This window comes from Lemur catta, chromosome 3 (genome assembly GCF_020740605.2).
Source record: "Lemur catta isolate mLemCat1 chromosome 3, mLemCat1.pri, whole genome shotgun sequence".
In the NCBI taxonomy this organism is placed as follows: Eukaryota; Metazoa; Chordata; class Mammalia; order Primates; family Lemuridae; genus Lemur; species Lemur catta.
Window position 1 is genome coordinate 102,921,366 of NC_059130.1, and position 17,326 is coordinate 102,938,691.

The 17,326-nt window shown below is 52.0% G+C and overlaps 2 protein-coding genes and 1 pseudogene across 25 annotated transcripts in view; 2 read left to right on the forward strand and 1 right to left on the reverse strand.

Moving 5' to 3' along the window:
- PHC2 (polyhomeotic homolog 2) overlaps positions 1-1,964 on the forward strand; it is a 103,491-nt gene extending 101,527 nt beyond the window's left edge. For all 10 annotated transcript variants that reach the window (XM_045548323.1, XM_045548327.1, XM_045548329.1 and 7 more), the window contains one exon: positions 544-1,964. In XM_045548323.1, coding sequence (XP_045404279.1) covers positions 544-698 — 155 coding nt within the window. In that variant the 3' untranslated portion in view covers positions 699-1,964. The remainder of the gene's footprint in view (positions 1-543) is intronic.
- A 1,901-nt stretch (positions 1,965-3,865) lies between these two features.
- A3GALT2 (alpha 1,3-galactosyltransferase 2) lies at positions 3,866-15,619 on the forward strand. 15 transcript variants are annotated; one of them, XM_045548338.1, is made up of 8 exons: positions 3,866-4,604; positions 5,050-5,531; positions 8,924-9,041; positions 9,595-10,565; positions 10,729-10,812; positions 11,019-11,108; positions 11,377-11,514; positions 13,840-15,619. In XM_045548338.1, exons 6-8 carry the CDS (start codon positions 11,041-11,043, stop codon positions 14,525-14,527), a joined length of 894 nt encoding a protein of 297 aa, XP_045404294.1. In that variant the 5' UTR covers positions 3,866-4,604; positions 5,050-5,531; positions 8,924-9,041; positions 9,595-10,565; positions 10,729-10,812; positions 11,019-11,040; the 3' UTR covers positions 14,528-15,619. The 15 variants fall into 15 exon arrangements, with proteins under 15 accessions (XP_045404294.1, XP_045404295.1, XP_045404297.1 ...); XM_045548339.1 differs by having other exon boundaries at positions 10,399-10,565; XM_045548341.1 differs by having other exon boundaries at positions 10,489-10,565.
- LOC123636077 lies at positions 10,340-10,468 on the reverse strand (annotated as a pseudogene).
- Positions 15,620-17,326: the final 1,707 nt, after the last annotated feature.

Below are 17,326 nucleotides of genomic sequence, written 5' to 3' on the forward strand. Positions count from 1 at the left end.
TCAGTGGCTCCAGCTTGGGGTCTCTCTGAGGTCTCAGTTAAGATGTCAGCCAGGGCTGCACTCGGCTGAAGGTTTGGAGCCAGAGGCTCCACTTCCAAGGTGGCTCACTCACACGGCAAGTGGGCAAGCTACTGGCAAGAGGCCTCCGTTGCTTTCCATGTGGGCCTCTCCAGAGGGCTGCTTGAGTGTCCTCATGACGTGGTGGCTGACTTCCTCCAAATAAATTATCCAAAAGAGCAAGATGAAAACTGCTGGGCCCTTTATGAGCTAGCCTTGGAAATCACACGCTGTCACTTCCACAACACCTTAGTGGTCACCACGGTCAGTCCAGTTCATGGAGGGAGGTCTGAACAAGGGCACGAACAAGAAGGCATGGATCAAGGCTACCATGGGTAGTTAAGTCACTTAGCTTCTTGCAAGCTGCAAAATAATAGCAATACCTTCCTCAAGGTATGGTTATGAGGATTATACAAGATAATGTATCTGCCAGGAGTAAATACTGGCAGCTCTGGCTGATACCGTCTTTGGTGGTATCTCCCTCAGGCTGCCAAGAGATAGCAGAGGAATTCCGTGCCCAGGAAATCGACGGGCAAGCTCTGCTGCTGCTCAAGGAGGACCACCTGATGAGCGCCATGAACATCAAGCTGGGGCCCGCCCTGAAGATCTACGCTCGCATCAGCATGCTCAAGGACTCCTAGGGCTGGCCGGGGCAGCCAGCATTCTGGCCCAGGCTTCCTCCTCCTGACTGAGCAGAGCCAGACAGACATTCCTGAGGGGCCCAGAAATGGGGCCAGTCGGAGGGAAGGGGCTCTCCCTAGGGGCGTGGCTGGTGAGGAGGTCTGGGCACCTCCTCCGTGGCTCTCAGGGGCCTTTCATTTCTGTGGGAGGGGCAGAGAGGTAGGCGGCACAGAAGATGGGGCTTTATGCTTGTAAATATTGATAGCACTGGCTTCCTCCAAAGTCCCAATCCTCCAGCCCCGCTCTCTTCCCCTCTCTCTGTCCCCCATTTTCCAGGGGGTATATGGTCAGGGCTCCCCAACCTGGGTTGGGTTACTTCCAAGGGCAGCCAGCAGGCCTGGATAGAGGCCTAGAAAGCCCTTGGCTTCCTTCCTCCCACTCTTTCTCCAGGCCTGGTTAACTCTTCCGTTGCCAGCTTCTCCCCTTTCAGCCTGCTTCCGCAGCAGCCGGGGTTCTCCCCATCCCCTCTGCAGGTGGAGAGAGAGAAGCTGGGCCCAGTTGGGCCATGCCTGCTGGCACAGACGCCTTAACGCTGTGTGTATGACTGTATGACTGTGTGGGAGCCTGGACTGACAGATAGGCCGAGGGCCATCCTCTGGCATCTCCAGGTGTTTTGTAGCAAACAGCCACTTAGTGCTTTGTCCTGGACTCCACTCGGTTTCAGGATGGGGAATAGCAAAGAAGGACAGCCCCGGTGCAGAGAGGCAAGATCAGAGAGAGACGGAGATCAGACTGGTCAAGGTGTCTCTGACGCCCCCGCCCCACACTGTGAAGCTCCCCTGACTGCCCTCCTGGCTCACAAACAGCATTAAGAAAGCTGCGGGTGGGCTGGGCCGCAAAGCCCGGGGGTGGAGCCAGGCCAGCCTCCTGGTCCGCCTGCCGGGCTGCCCCGCAAGCCCCAGTGAACTCTGAGGGGACAGAACAGCTAGTGTGACCGTGATGTGACGTGACGAAGGCAGCTCTTGGCCTCCCGCTCCCACACTTCTTTGCCTATAAAACTTGCTAGCAGCAGTTGGAGCTGCCTGAGGAGAAGGCAGGGCAGGAAGGGCGAGGGCCTGCCTCTGACTTGCCCTGTCCTTTGCAGGCTCCTGGGGGTGTCCTTTGCCGAAAGGGGGTGGGCACCTTTCTCAGCTTGTTCTATTCCCCACCCACACCCCCAGCCAGGGTTGGAAATGAAGGACTTTTTTAACCTTTTTTGTTTTTTAAAAATAAATCTGTAAAATCCATCATCTCTTTTGTGCCTTTCTTTCCCAGGGGTGCCTATCTCTAGGCCCAAATGGCTACTTTCCACCCATACAGCGAGAGGTGGGTCCCTGGGTTGGGGAAGTGTGCTTAACTAGACAGCATATTCTCCACACTTTGCTGGGGCCAGGTCATTTGAGGGTGCCCTTAACCCCAGTTCGCACTGGGAGAAACGCAGATACCAGCTCTGCTTTCCACATGAGTGTCCTTTGCATTGGGAGGATCCAGAAGCCACTTAGACTCTCAGCCCCACCACCCATTCCCACTTGGGAGACGACTGTTGGGCCAGCAGCATCTGGAACACCTGGGGCAGAACTCAGACTCTCCCAGCCTCCAGCAAACATCTCTGGATGGAGCTACCCAGTGTCCAGAATAGCCCTTGGACAGCTTTGGTTCACAAAGCACTTTCGAAGCATTTTTTGGATGCTGAAGTAGAAAATGATGACAGAGGAGGTAACACCTAAGCCTTGAATAGAGGAGGTGGTTTCGGGCGTTGCAGACCAAGGCAGTATGCGCAAAGGCACCAGCATGGACGTTGCTGTGTGGGTGGGTGGGAGGAGCTGGCTGGACGGGATGCCGTGTGTGCTGCTAACGGCATGTGCTGACCACGGCCTCTGTGTACCAGGCCCTGCGCTAGAAATCAGGCTGAGGGTGAAGAAAAGAACCGCACGCCCTGGCCTGTACAGCGAAATCCCTGCATCCTTGGGGGAAGGGGAGAGGAGACAGCTGGCCTCACTGTTCCTTCCCCTTGGCCGTGCTTTCCTTAAGGCAGTGTTTCCACCTGTTAAGAATGTGGGTTTTGAGAGCCAGGCCCCAACCTACTGAATCAGAACCTCTAAAGGAAGATGAGGCACAGTTAACTTTTCAGAACCAATATCCGTATCTTGGTAACCCCTCTCTGGAATGCCTGTTAAAATGTAACCATTATCTGGAGGAGGAAGAGAAAGAAGGGTGGAAGGAGGGGCTGGAAAAGCCTTGTGTCCCAGGACACAGGGAGTGGGTGGCAGGACCCTGAGCTGGCAGGGGGCTCACGTGCTAAGGAATGAGGGCCATGTGTGCAGCTGCTCTGCTGGCCTCCAGGACTCTGGGCCATTTACCTCCTGGACCTAGATTTTCCCTTGATGGAAGAAAATGAAAATCAGGCTCTACCTGAGTTTGTTCTTCTGTATGTGGGTAAAGAGGCAGGGAAGCAAAACCACTCCTAGAAGATACAGTGATTTGACTCACACAGATAAATATCCATGTTCTTTACTTTAATTGAAAAGTCCCAACCTACTCCAAGTTTGAAGGGTGTGTCCTTAAAAATAAATTTGCTCCTACTGTTTACATTTTACACAGAATTTGGCAAACCCTTTTTGATCATGACCCAGTTCCTTCTCCACCCCCCGACAGTCTCGCTCTGTGGCCCAGACTGGAGTGCAGTGGCCTCATCACAGCTCACTGCAACCTTGAACTCCTAGGCTCAAATGATCCTTCCGCCTCAGCCTCCTGAGTAGCTGGGACTACAGGTACACACCAACACACCCGGCTAATTTTTTTCTCTATTTTTTTGTAGAGATGCAGGGTAGGGGGGGTCTCACTCTTGCTCAGGCTGGTCTTGACCTCCTGGCCTCAAGAAATCCTCCCACCTCGGCCACCCTGAGTGCAAGGATTACAGGTGTGAGCCATCATGCCAGTCGTGACCATTTTTAAAAATATTTCCCAACCTTGTATACACACTTAAATATATATTAATGGAAACATTTCATGAAACAAAACCTACCTTTATACACACAATACATTCTGATATTTTCTTTTTGGTTCTCTTCCTGTTGATACTATTCAATCTTGGTCACAATCCACTAATCTGATTTCACAGCCCTCTGATGGGTTGCAGCTCACTTTTAAAAATGCTGCCCAGAGTAAACTTTACAGAACTGTTCTACAGCCACGATCTTACACTCCCCTGGGGACTGGTGTATGTACACCATTTTACTGAGGAGGTAAAGGACTCCATGTGGTGAACTGTCCAAGGTCACAATCAAGAGCCCAGTGCCCTTCAGCTCAGCCCGAGGCTCTGTGCAGAACAGGGTTTCCCTGGGGGCAAACACCATACCCTGATCCCTGCTGAAGGACGAAGGAGTCCATACAAAAAACCTCAAGAGCCTCCAGCCAACCAGAGCTGGCCTGCTCAGATCCACCCTCTTCCAGGTGATTGGCCCCAGAGCGCTGCCAGCCCCCACGGCACCTGGGGCCAGTTTCCTCCAGGAGGACCCGCCCTGGGCAGGTTCCTCTCAGTCCATCCCTGATCGCTCCCGTGAGCCTGGTTCCTGAAGCAGAGGGGCAGGAGCTGCTTTGCCACTTCTCCAGCAGGAGGCCACTTCTTTCCTGGCTCTGAGCTGAGAGAGTCCTTCGCAGTCTGTCCTATCAGCCTCTCGATAATGGCGCTCAAAGAGGGACTCGGGTGAGTGGGGACTGCTGACTTAAGAGGGGTCCAGTCTGGTGGCCAGAACAGTCCAAACAGGAGCTACCAAAGCTAGCCACTGAGTACTAGCTGAGTCACAGGTGCTGGGAAAAGGTGACTCACAGAGGGGACGTCGCCCGAGCGGCAGAAAGACGGACAGTCCGTACAGATGGACACCGAGGTGAGCGAGGCCGTATCCCAGGAGATCCTGCAACTGATGAAAGCTGGACTCCTCTTGCTTCCTCTAAACCCCCTTGGCGAGGCAGAGAGCGAAGGCCCGGGCACCATCCCTTCCCCACTGGAACTCAGAGCTCTCTATCCCCACTGGGGCTGACTGCCCAGGACTAGAAGTTTGTTCCCCCTTAAGAACTAATGACTGATCTTTAACCTTGTCTTGAAAGCAAGGAGAGTGGGGAGCAGGGCACACTGTGGGACTTAAGGGCCCACCTTCTGTAGGTAGAGCTGGGGTGGGACTGGGTCCTTCTGGAAATATCTGACCAAGGAATGTCGGGGGTGGGCCAGGCAGGGGCCTCCACAGACTGAGGGCTCCCGGGCTGGGCTGCGGGAGGGGGCGGGAGGAGCTGATGGGTGCCTGCCCCAGGCCCTGGGTCTCCACTCCCCCTCAGACCTGACCACTGGAGCTTGTCCGGGCCACTCCGGGCTGGCTCTGCCCGGCTGCAGCCCAGTGCCCAAGATAAGTATCGGCCTGCCCTACCCTGGTTGGGAGGGGGCTGGTGAAGAGGGCAGGGAGAGGCCTATGAATTATAAGGCAGGCTCTGGGACTTGGCGCCAAGAATACAAAGTCTAATAAAGCAAAGAACCCCATAGCCTTGCAGGGTAGACAGTCTCCAAGGATGGGAGGAGAGGTTTGGAAGAGGTACGGAGGTGCAAACTGGGGGAGGGGGGTTGAAGGTGATGTCAAGGAAATTGCTGCACAAGAGCAAGCTGGCACTGAGGAATGATTCGGAGCTTGCTGGCAGATGACAGGAAAGGCGCAATCTACATATAGAATGAAGGCAACAGCTAGCTTAGGAAACTTCACGGTGCAGGGTGAAGGATGGACCCTTGTAACTGAGGCCGGAACGATGAGAGGACAAGCCTTGCAGAGGTGAGTTGGAAGGCCAGGCGGCCTTGTGAAGGGGCAGGGTTGGGGGACGAGACGGGAGGTGGCAGAGGCCAGAAGCCATGGAGCTGGGCAGACCGGAGTCCAGGGTGTGGGTTAGACACTAAGAGCAGTGAGAAGGGAGGCCTTGAAGAGGGGAGGGCAGTGTCCTCGTTCACGTCCTGGAGCAGGGACTGCAGGGGCAAGAGCAGAAGCAGGAGGCTGGTGGGGCGCTGGGAAGGCTGTCCAGGTGAGGGACACGGTGGCCTGGAACAGAACGAGAGGAGGCTGGGTGCGGGGAGCACCTGCAGGGATTGTTGGTGGGTGTGTGTCGGGACTGAGAGGAGGCAGGAAGGACTCCTAGGTATCCAGATTGAGAAATTAAAATCAATGAACTTTAACAATATTTTTATTTAACCCAACATGTCTCAAATTACACCTGTTCTTTTCACTTTTTAAATGTGGCTACTAGAAAATTTTAAATTATGTGGCTCACATATTATGTGGCTCACATATTTCTATTGGACAATACTGTTCTCAATCTCTTCCTACACGTTATAAAATACATGACTGTATTTTATGGACATACATGACTGTAAACACAGGGACACAGGTTAGGAGCTCCCCCTCCCACAGGCACAGGTGGCCTCTACATACTGGTTATGTTACTCCCTTTCCACTTACTACATTAGGGTCCCTTTTCCAGAGAGTCCATATAAATCTACCTCATGCTTTTTAATGTTCACGTTGATCTCCACTGTACAGGTTGAGTATCTCTAATCCAAAAATCTGAACTCCGAAACACTCTAGAATCCAAAACTTTTTGAGTGCCAACAGAACATTCAAAGGAAATGCTCACTGGAGCATTTCGGATTTCAGATTTTTAGATTAGGGATGTTCAGGTGGTAAGTATAATGCAAATATTTCAAAATCTGAAAAAAATCCCAAATCCAAACCACTTCTGGTCTCAAGCATTGACAGGGGATGCTCAACCTATATAGATATGCATAATTCATTCATCCAGCTCCCAACTGATGAACCCGAGGCTGTTTATATCCATTTGCTTTTTCAAACGATGCTATGGGAGCATCCTTGACTAATCGCTGTGGAGTCACCATTCCCAGAGGCAGGAAAACTGGGTCAGGGGCCGTGAGCACTGACAAGGCTACAGTGGAGGGGACAGATCTGGAAGGCTTCTTTAGGCATGGCTAAGAGATGGGGCTTTGTCCTGCAGTCAGCCGGAAGCCATAAGACAACTTGGTTTTTCTGTAAATTACTAACTTTGAAATTTTCCTTCATTAATAAAAGCAAGATAAGTACATTACAGACAACTGGAGAGAAAAATAAAGAAAAACTCTACTGTAATCTTATTGCACACTTAAGTGTTTCCTTCTAGACTTATTTTCTAGTGCATATTTTTATTCTCGATAAATTATAATCACGGTGCACATCGATTTTATATCCTCCCTTTTCCCCTTTAATGTTCCAATGTAAGCATTTTTCCATGTGACTGCAGAGTCTTCATAACAAGTTTATTTAGCCAGTCCCTTCAGCTGGACATGAGAGCCTTTTCCAGTTATATCTGAGCGGCTCAGACGATGCCTCCTCCCGTGAGTCCAGACACCTTCTCCATGGAAGCTTTCCAGGCAACATGCAACCAAGCTCAAGCCTCCCTTGCATAAAAGAAACACACACCTCTATCAATCCCAACCCCCTGTCCCCTCCAGTTTCCATCCTGTCTCTTAACTCCTCACAGCCAAACTTCTGGAATCGCCCCCAACCATCCTCCACCCCTGCACCTCTACCCATTGGGTCTCCCTCCCATTCCCCAGCCTGGCCTGGGCCTGGGCCTGGGCCCTGGAGCTCTCCCTCTGTACTGTCTTGCACTCCCATGATGTAAGGTCCCTGCGGCCTTTGGGCTCCAGCCCTTACCTCCTGCCAGACCATCAGGGATTTCCAATCCTCCAGCCCTGTCCCTCTTATCAATGGCCAAGTCCTGCCCACGCCCCCTCCTTGATAGCCTACATCCCCTATTCCTCCCCACTCAGCCACCAACACCCTGGTTCATGCCCCGGTAGCTCCCATGGGCTGGCACCCTGGCCCCTGACTTCTCTTCCTGCCTCCATCGTGCCCTCCCTCCCACCGCACTGTAGGCAGGTTCAACAGTTCAGCTGGAGTACTTCGGGGTTTTTCCCAAACGAAACTCTGAGTGTGTCACTCCCTGGAGGAAACACCTTTCAGGAGTCCCCATGGCCTTCGAAATGAAGCCCAAACCCCTGAGGCTGGACTGCAGGCCCTGGGTGCCCTGGCCCCGGCTTCCCTCTGCAGCCTCTCCTCCCCCCACCCACATCCGCATTCTATACTCCACTCCTGGAGGATGACCTGCAGTCCCATGTACATTCCAAGCTCTCTCACACTTCCTCGTTTTTGCACATTCTTGTTTCCTTCTCGTGGTTTCATGGTCCTTCTTTCCCCTCCACTGACTTCTTTGCCTGCATCACTTCTAATTCTACAGGTCCTAGCTCAGAGGTCACCTCCTCCAGGAAGCCTCCTGACTCCTCCCCAACTTCCTCCGCAACTGTCCATTCATCTGTTTTCAGTGTGGCTTGTGACTAATTCCCTCAAGGCCCACTCCCCCACCACACCCATGTCTCCTTGACTTCACACCCTGAGGACAAAGTCTGTGTCTCATGCACCTTGAAATCCGTGACCTGGGCAGGGTGCAGTAGCTCACACCTATAATCCTAGCACTCTGGGAGGCTGAGGGAGGAGGATCACTTGAGCTCAGGAGTTCGAGTCCAGCCTGAGCAAGAGCAAGACCCCATCTCTACCAAAAATAGAAAGATTAGCCAGGCATGGTGGTGCGTGCCTGTAGTCCCAGCTACTCAGTAGGCTGAGGCAGGATGATCGCTTGAGCCCAGGAGTTTGAGGTTGCAGTGATCTATGATGACACCACGACACCCTACCCAGGGAAACAGTGCAAGACTCTGTGTCAAAAAACAAAAAAAATTCCGTGACCTGGCATAGTGCTTGATACATGTCAAATGCATGACTGAACAGAAATTGGTGAACATCTCGCTATATAAACTTTTCCCACACTGAAGATTGAACAGAGTCCCAGAAGTTGGGAATTATTGAATCAAAGAGGATGAATATCAAAAGCTTTCAATTTCCATAGCTAAGTAGCTTTCCAAAGGGCTGTGGCAACCACACTCCCACCACAAGAGTGCCTGTCTCACTGTGCTCTTGCAGCTTGGCTGTTTTCATTATATCTTTTTTTAAAGTGCTCATTTTATAGGCAAAACATACCACCTTGTTCTAATTTGTATGTCTTTGATTACTGGTGAGGGTGAACATCTTTCCATATGTTTGAATACTGAATGTATTTCTTCTTCGAGGATTCACCTGTTTGTGTGACATGGGAGCTGTTAAGGCAAGATGACTCTGGGGGCTGTGTAGGGACTGACCAGAAGCAGGAAGGGATCTGCTGCAATGGTCCTGGTGACGGACAAGTAGGTCAGTGTCACCGTGGCGGCCATGGGGGCTGCAGGGAAGGAGGAGGGGCAGAGATCAAGGAGGCCAAGTCAGCCCACCCTGGGGGCTGGTGCAGGCGGTGGGTGGGGGAGGGGAGAGGTGGGGTGTGGTCGGGTTTCTGGCTTGGCTGAGTGAAGAGAATAAGGTGCTATGTGCTGAGATGTGCCCGGGTGGACATGGGCACACACACACCCCCGCAAGGTAGGTCTCGGAGCTCTTTTCTAGTTACACCCGGTGAGGAATGGTTACGGGGTGGCAGACGAGGCTGGGGCAGGAGGGTCGGAGGCAGGCAGACTTCGTGAAGGAGACCAGGGAGCCAGACTTTGGAAGGATTTGTCAGGCAGCAAGTGGAGCTAGGAGTTTGCCCAGGAGACAGTGAGGGTGTGTTCGGGGAAAAGGATCAGCAGCAGCAGAAGCCGAAGTTTAGTGAGCCCATTAGAACAACGGGCAAAGCCTGTTCTGGTCACTTAGCTGTGTTACTTAATGCCCATGACAACCCTCTGAGGCCCGTATTCTCACTATCCCCATCTTACAGATGAGGAGACTGACGCGCAGAGGGCCTGACCTTGCCCAAGGCCAGACAGCTAATGAGTGTCGGAGCTGGGATTCAAACCCAGGAATGTGGCCTCAATGTCTGTGCTCCTTACACGTGGTTCCTGTCACTAAAGACAGGAGCACACGGCAGGGGAGGGGAGAATGCCCCCCAGGAAGAGCTCGTCAAAATTCTCAACACTTGGGGCACTTCCTAGAAAACAACTAACCATGGACAAATCCCAAAGCCCACATCCTCTGAGCCACGAATGGAGGAACCCACGGGCCCAGTGACTGGAGCCGCCACAGACACATGGTCTCTGACCACAGCCAGCCCAGAGACTGGTCTCTAAGACCCAGGCAGCTCTTAACCCCCAGTCACCAAGCCACAAACGCCCCTGCACCCTCTCCTGGCCTTCTCCTCCTGGCCAAGGTCGGTCTCACCCGGCATCCAGGCTAAGCACCCCAACCTCCAATGTTACCGCCCCCGCAAACATGCCCAAAGTCATGGCCTGCAGCACTGCTGAGGAAAGCAAAGGACTGACCATCTAGATGCCCATCCTCAATGACGCCTTCTCCAATCAGGGGCACATTAGGCAGCTGGACAAAAGGGGGAGGACGTTCCTTCAGCACCGAGATGGAACAGCCTCCCAGATGCAATGGTCAGTGGAAGAGAAAACTGCAGAACGGCTTGTCCACTGTGCTGCCATTTGTGGGGGCAACAAAGAAAAAGGAAGAGAGAGGGAGAGAAAGAATTTGCCTGTGCATGTATGAATCATCTCTTTTTGTTAAATTTTTTAAATTTTAGGACATATCAGATATTAAATTGGTAAGAACAGATACTACACTTGATCTTAGCCAGAAGGCAGAGAAGCGATGCGTGAACCACCTCTTGCAGGACACACAGAAACTGGTAACACCAGCTGCCTCCACGCAGAGGAACCACTCGGCAGAAACAGAAAACACTTTTCACGTGTATACTCTTCCATTCCTCTGAATGTCTGTGCCATCTGAATAGAATATATTCTTATTTAAAAAGGCAAATAAGATGAAACATTAAAATTATACAAATAATTTCTCATATACGTGTGCATATAAATATGTGTGGATAGATATAAACGAATGCCTTTCCCCCCAGGGTCTGGAAGAGAATCTTCTGGCGACGGATCCTACTTGCACTTGGCCTCTTAGGCCTACTCCTGTATGGGCTCCCTAGTGTCAGGTACACGCCCCTTCCCCAGCCCTTGAGGTGGAACCACCAGGGTCAGGATTCAAGTGCATCTTTCCAAGTGCCTCCCGAGGGACGAAGGGTGGTGGCTAGCTCGGCCTGGGCACGTGTCCTTGTGGGCTCTTCCTCCTTGTAAGGAGCAAAGCAAGAGGGCTCCTGAGCAGGCCAACACACTCCTCACTTCTGTCCCCACCCCACAGGCATCTGGAAGTTCTCATCCCTATGGGTGTCTGCCCAGCGGCCACAATGTCCCTGCTGAGAGACAACTTCACAGGTGTCCTGCGTCCCTGGTAAGAGCTACCATGCCCCCCACTCTGAGAGCACCCCCCCAACCCTACAGAGTTCTGCCCCACCCAGCAGAGCCAGGCACTCTGCCCATCAACCCCAACAGCCCCATCAGGCCACACATCTCCCAGTCCTCTAACCGCTGTTCTAAGCTAGAGGCTTCTAGGGACAGGGACTGATCCATCTGTGGGCGGATGAACGAATAAAGGTGGCAGTGAGCATGCACCAAGTGGGTAGATGAATGGAGCTGTCTCCCATCCCTGCCCTGGCCAGGGCCCGGCCTGAAGTCCTGACGTGTACCTCCTGGGGGGCTCCCATTATTTGGGATGGCACCTTCGACCCAGATGTGGCCCAGCAAAAGGCTGGACAGAAGAACCTCACCATTGGGCTGACTGTCTTTGCCATAGGCAGGTAAGGCCTCGCTAGGGGAGTGGTGCTGCCCAGGCAGGGCGTGGGAGGGGTATGCCTGTGATGTAGGAAGTGGGGCACCCTGTTCCCCTGTGCCCTGTGCCATCGGATCTCAAAGTGAAGCAAGAGGCAGAGACAGCATCCCTTGTCCCAGACTCCCAGGGTGACCACAGGACCACCCTTCTCCGCCTCGTTGGACACCAGCACCATACAGCCCACCCAACACAGGCACCCAGGGGCTCAGAACCATGTCTAGAAGGGGCCGCCCAGGGGCTGGAGCTGGTCCATCTGGAGGCACAGGGTTTGTGGTGAGAAAATCATGAAGTCTTTCAAGTGAGAGTGGTGACAAGAGGGGGCGAGCAACTGGGTAAGTAGAGGGATGACTCTCTGCAGTAAGTGCCCACTGCAGGTCAGGGGCTCAGGTGCAGGCACACCCTGGGAGTAGGGGGTGCCAAGCACACCTGATGGAGGGAGAGGGACTGGGGAGCTGAGAGTTTTTCAACGGAGTGAATCCAAGCTGGATAAAGAGGGAAGTAAAGAGAGGAAGAGGGTGACAGACACTGAGAAAGTGGCAGGGTCGCCAGATTAGAGGACTCGGGGAGGGAGAACTGTTTGTGGGGAAGGGGGAGGGGCAGTAATCAGAGTAAGTAAGCTAGAAGAATGAGGTCGCAGCACCAGAGCAAGCGCCACCAGGGCCCCAGACCCTGCCAGCGGCAGCCTGGACAGCTGGGCTAGGGCCAGCGGCCCGAACACCCTCTGCAGCCCCACTGCTGGGCCTTCACGGGCCTCAACGGCCCCCCAAACAAACAAACAAACAAAAAAATGAGAACAGAAGGATGAGGTCCTCACAGAGTGGGTCACTGATGATGACTGAGTCGAGGGAGTGGCCATGGGAGCAGGTGACGGAGGGGTGAGGAGGACAGAAACACTGCAGGAGAGGGCAATCACAGGCTGAGGCGCCCGGGCAATGGATGGGCTTCTAGGTGTGGAGAAGAAATGGCAGGGGCACTGACCTCCCCATTATGGATGGGAGGCGGTGTCCAAGCCAGGTGTCCACCTGCCAGAAGTGGTACAAAAGGGACTCCTGGCCTAGCGTGGCAATCAGATCCTACAACCCCCAAGGTACAGAGAACTAGTTCAGGGCAATTTAAAGGAAGCATTTCTAATAATGGAACAGACTGCTTTGGGAAGGCAGTAAGAGCTTCCCATCCAGGAAGAGATATTCCAAAGGCTGGGGAAGGAATTTTGTTATTAGATACCCTAGACAACTGTTCAAGTCTCCTCCAACTCTGTCCCTACACCCTAGAAGGGAGAGAAAGCCAGGAGGGCTGCTGAAAGGCAAGGGGGCAAACAGGACCAAGAATGGCCCGTGACCAGACGGGCAGAACTGTTAACAGTAGGCCACTTGGGGCCTTGGCCTCTCCCCAGGGCCCTGATGCCCCACTTCCATTATGCATACTGAGTAGGGTGTTCCTGCACCAGCCCAAGGGGTCAGGGTCTCAAGGAAAAGAAATTCCAGGATCCTGAGTTCTGAGACGGTATGAGTCCAACACCCCGGGATGCTGTTTCCTAGGTCTGTGATTCCAGTTCCCCACAGTTCCACCAGGAATGGAGAAAGTGAGTAAAGGTACAGGATCCAGTGCCAAGCTGGTTCAAATCCTGGCTCTGCCACTTATCAACTGTGTATACTTGTACAAGTTACTGAAGCTCTTTAAATGAGATAACGCACAGACTCAACAGTGTCTGCCACATCATAAATGTTCACAATATTAGGCATTATTACTATTATTTAATCTCAACGTCTGTTAATACACAGTGTCCAGTATTCCGAGCAGTCTGGTTATCTAGGTAAAGAAACAAACCCGGTGACTTAAAACAACTTATAATTATAGCTCACACAATAATTTTGTGGGTCAGGAATTCAGACAAGGCTCAGCAGGAAGGGCTCCCCACCAGTCCCAAATGCCTGGGTCGCAAATGCTCCCAACTGCTGAAAATTGATGGGGCACCTCTCCCTCCACGGCTATGCTGGGCTTCCTCACATCATGGCAGCATCGAAGTTCTGGGACTTCTTAAACAAAGGCGCAGAGCCCTAAAGAGACAACTGCGGCCAGTCCCCCAAAGGGCCAGCACAGCGCAAGCGTGGCAAACAATTGGCAAGCATCTTTAACCAGCCCCCTCCCCCAAATCTAACGATTCTAGGACTGGAAAGTTCTGCAGTCCCACGGACTGGCACCGACAGCACCGGGCGGCACGAGGGGCGGGGGAGGGGCGGCCGCGCGCGCGCGGGGCGCCGCTTTCAGGCTGACTGTGCCGCCCGCCCGGCAGGTACCTGGAGAAGTACCTGGCGCGCTTCCTGGAGACGGCCGAGCAGCACTTCATGGTGGGCCAGCGCGTGGTGTACTACGTGTTCACCGAGCGGCCGGCAGCCGTGCCCCGCGTGGCGCTGGGCCCGGGCCGCCGGCTGCGCGTGCAGCGCGTGGCGCGCGAGAGGCGCTGGCAGGACGTGTGCATGGGGCGCATGCGCACGCTGCACGCCGCGCTGGGCGGGCAGCTGGGCCGCGAGGCGAGCTTTGTGTTCTGCATGGACGTGGACCAGCGCTTCAGCGGCGCCTTCGGGCCCGAGGCGCTGGCCGAGTCGGTGGCGCAGCTGCACGCCTGGCACTACCACTGGCCGCGCCGGCTGCTGCCCTTCGAGCGCGACGCGCGCTCGGCCGCCGCGCTGGCGCCGGGCGAGGGCGACTTCTACTACCACGCGGCCGTGTTTGGGGGCAACGTGGCGGCGCTGCGCGAGCTGACGGCGCACTGCGCGCGGGGCCTGCGGCGGGACCGGGAGCGCGGCCTGGAAGCGCGCTGGCACGACGAGAGCCACCTCAACAAGTTCTTCTGGCTGCACAAGCCCGCCAAGGTGCTGTCGCCCGAGTTCTGCTGGAGCCCGGAAATCGGCCGGCGGGCCGAGATCCGCCGCCCGCGCCTGCTCTGGGCACCCAAGGAGTACCAGCTGCTGCGGGACTAGCGCCGCAGCCAGTGCCACGGCGCGCCCGGGGCGAGTCCGGCCTCGGCTGGCGCCTGGCCCTCCCTGCCTCCCGGGGCCCGGCGCCGGGCCCGGCCCCACCAGCCGGGATGCCATGGGCACCGTGAGCGTGTGGAGTGGAGTCACAGGACGGAGAGATCCTGAAGCCAGTCGAGGTCCCTTCTGGAAGTGGCATGGCACCTTGGGGGGCAGAGGGATACTGGATGAAAAAGGCCCTACTGCCCCTCTCGTGTGCCCGTCCCTGCGAGTGGGAGGAGGAGGTCCTGGCCTTGGGGAGCCTCTCCCTTGAAAAGTCCCCTCCCTCACTTTATTTTTATTTTTTCTTTTTTTAATCTTTTTTTCTTCTTTTATATTATGGGCTGTAACCAGCCCTTCCCTCGCTTTCAACGGTGGCTGAAGCACAACTGCAATAGTGCCTCGCACAAGCAGTCTAATAGACCTTTACGGCTTCTTGGGCAGATGTTTTAGGCTCACCCTCCCCTCCTTTTTAAACAGGGAGAGTGAGGCATGAAGAGGCGGGGTGTGTAAAAAGGTCACCGCCCAGGGAGAGCCAGGACTGGCCCTCGGGCCACTTACAGCTGCCTCTGGGCATGAGGCGCAGGGGGCAACACAGGTGGGCTCTGCCTTTTTACCTCCCCTCCCCATAAGCATAGTTTATGCTTATTTGAGTCATGTTATCGCAGATAAATTGTTCCTGTGAGACAAAGTAGCAAACGTAAGAAGCCACCGACTGCTCATCTCTGCTTGCCAGCTGCATTTCACAAAGCCAGTGACTCTGTGACCTGGAGCAGCTCCCCGGAAAGATGCTTTGAAGACAAAACAATTTAGAGCACAGGGCCCCCCACGTTTGTATTCGTCCTGGCCTTTTCCTACACATACGTCTGAGGAAGTTAGTGGTGATGCTTCTGTAAACTGTAACCAGATGTACTCTAAATCTCCACCACCTATATATAAACCGAGCTAAAATACTGCGTTAGAACAGTTCGCTAGAACCTCTCTAAAAGCTGCTCCCGGGCTGTAGACTTTAGTCTATAGTCCTCAGTAAGACCTCTAAATAAAACTAACTTAAATTCTTTAAAAGCTTGATTTTTCTTTTCTTTAATAGACAATCATGGCAACCACAAAGGGATCCAGAGTAGACTGTCCAGGGTTGTCTGCAACATTCTGGGGACTCTGCCTTGGTGCCAGCACGAGCCCTTTGAGCCCCTCCAGCTCCCCAACAGCTGCAAACTGGGTTGAGTTTCTCCTGAGTCTCAGGCCTCCCACTTGGTTGATCGTCCTGAGTTTTCAACCAGCTAGTTGCTCCCACTCCTTGAGGAAAGGATAAGTCCTTCCTGGAGAATTTTGTTTCTCAGGAAGAGGAATTCTGCTTGAAAGATGCTAGGAAGGAATAGATGTGTGAGGCTGTCTGATTGGCTAGGTTGTGACAGTGCTTTCCCTTTCAATTTGACTCCATAAACAAGGCTCTCACAATGGGAAATAAATCATCCAAAACTGAAACAACAGGGACGCCAGACAACCAGCCTTCAGTCAGTACTCCGGCAGGCTTCATGTATAACACATAACAAGCCTCTGCTTGCAAGTATCTCCCTCGATGGGAGTTTACTAAAGGAGATTTAACACTACAATGGCCAAAAATGGGATTCTCAAATATGAAGGCATGCCAGATTTTTTAGGACTTCAACCAACTACATATTATGGCCTGTTTCTGTACAGATTTTTAAATTGATAGACAAATTACATCAAGAAAAATTCAAAACTCAAATGATCATTATTCAAAAAACCTACAATACAGAGTTAACATATAGAGTGTTCTAAGTTCTCCATCTCCCTATGTTTTTTTTTTCCTGCCTATTTTAAATCTGCAGTCTTTTCTACTGTTTTTAAGATAAAACTGACTACTTAATGGTATTACTAATTCAAGGCTACTTAGAGATTTTATTTTTCTTACACAGTTCAGCCAGTTGTAGCTAAAATGCAAACATTAAAGATTTAACCCTACATTCACTTAAAACTGAAGGAAAAAAAAGAGCAAAAGAGGTTTTCAAATCAAACCATCATTAAAACTATTTAATACTTTATCCAAAATTTTGCTCCGTAGCCTTCATTAGATTACCTTCAGGACAAATGAAGTTTAGCCATATAAACAGATCCAAATTTTGTTACAAATAATTTGAATCCAACCATCTTTTATAAACCAGTGAGTCTATATTACTATCTCATCACTAAACTCCTAAAATAAAAGCTGTAAGATCTTTATTTGTGTGTGTGTGTATATATATTTTTAAATGTGTATACATATACATACATGTTGTGTCTACATAATACCAAAGTAACGAAAAACAATGAGTGCTCATAAATGAGTAAGCTAGAATATTTTCCAAGTTCATGTGACTTAAACCTTTAATAAATAAGCTGGCTTTAAAATTATTGATAAAATAAAAATGTCTTAAATTGTCAACATAGCTTTTTGCTTGGGTTTACTGGTCAGACAATTTTATATTTGTCTCTACTAGATATTTTGAGCTGTCAAAATTTGACATAAAAGTTGTAAAGCTATAAATCCAGCCCAAAACAAAATAATCTTTGTTTATATAATTTGTAATAAATAAGACTAATTTAACATTGTTAATTTAATAAAAACAGTTAAATCTTCTAAGTTATCAACAAAAATATCCATATATTTAACTTTATGCTTCTTAAATACCTATATTCACAAGCTATAAAAATAATTAACATAAAATAACTTAAAATGATGACCAGCTTTGTCTAATATGTCAG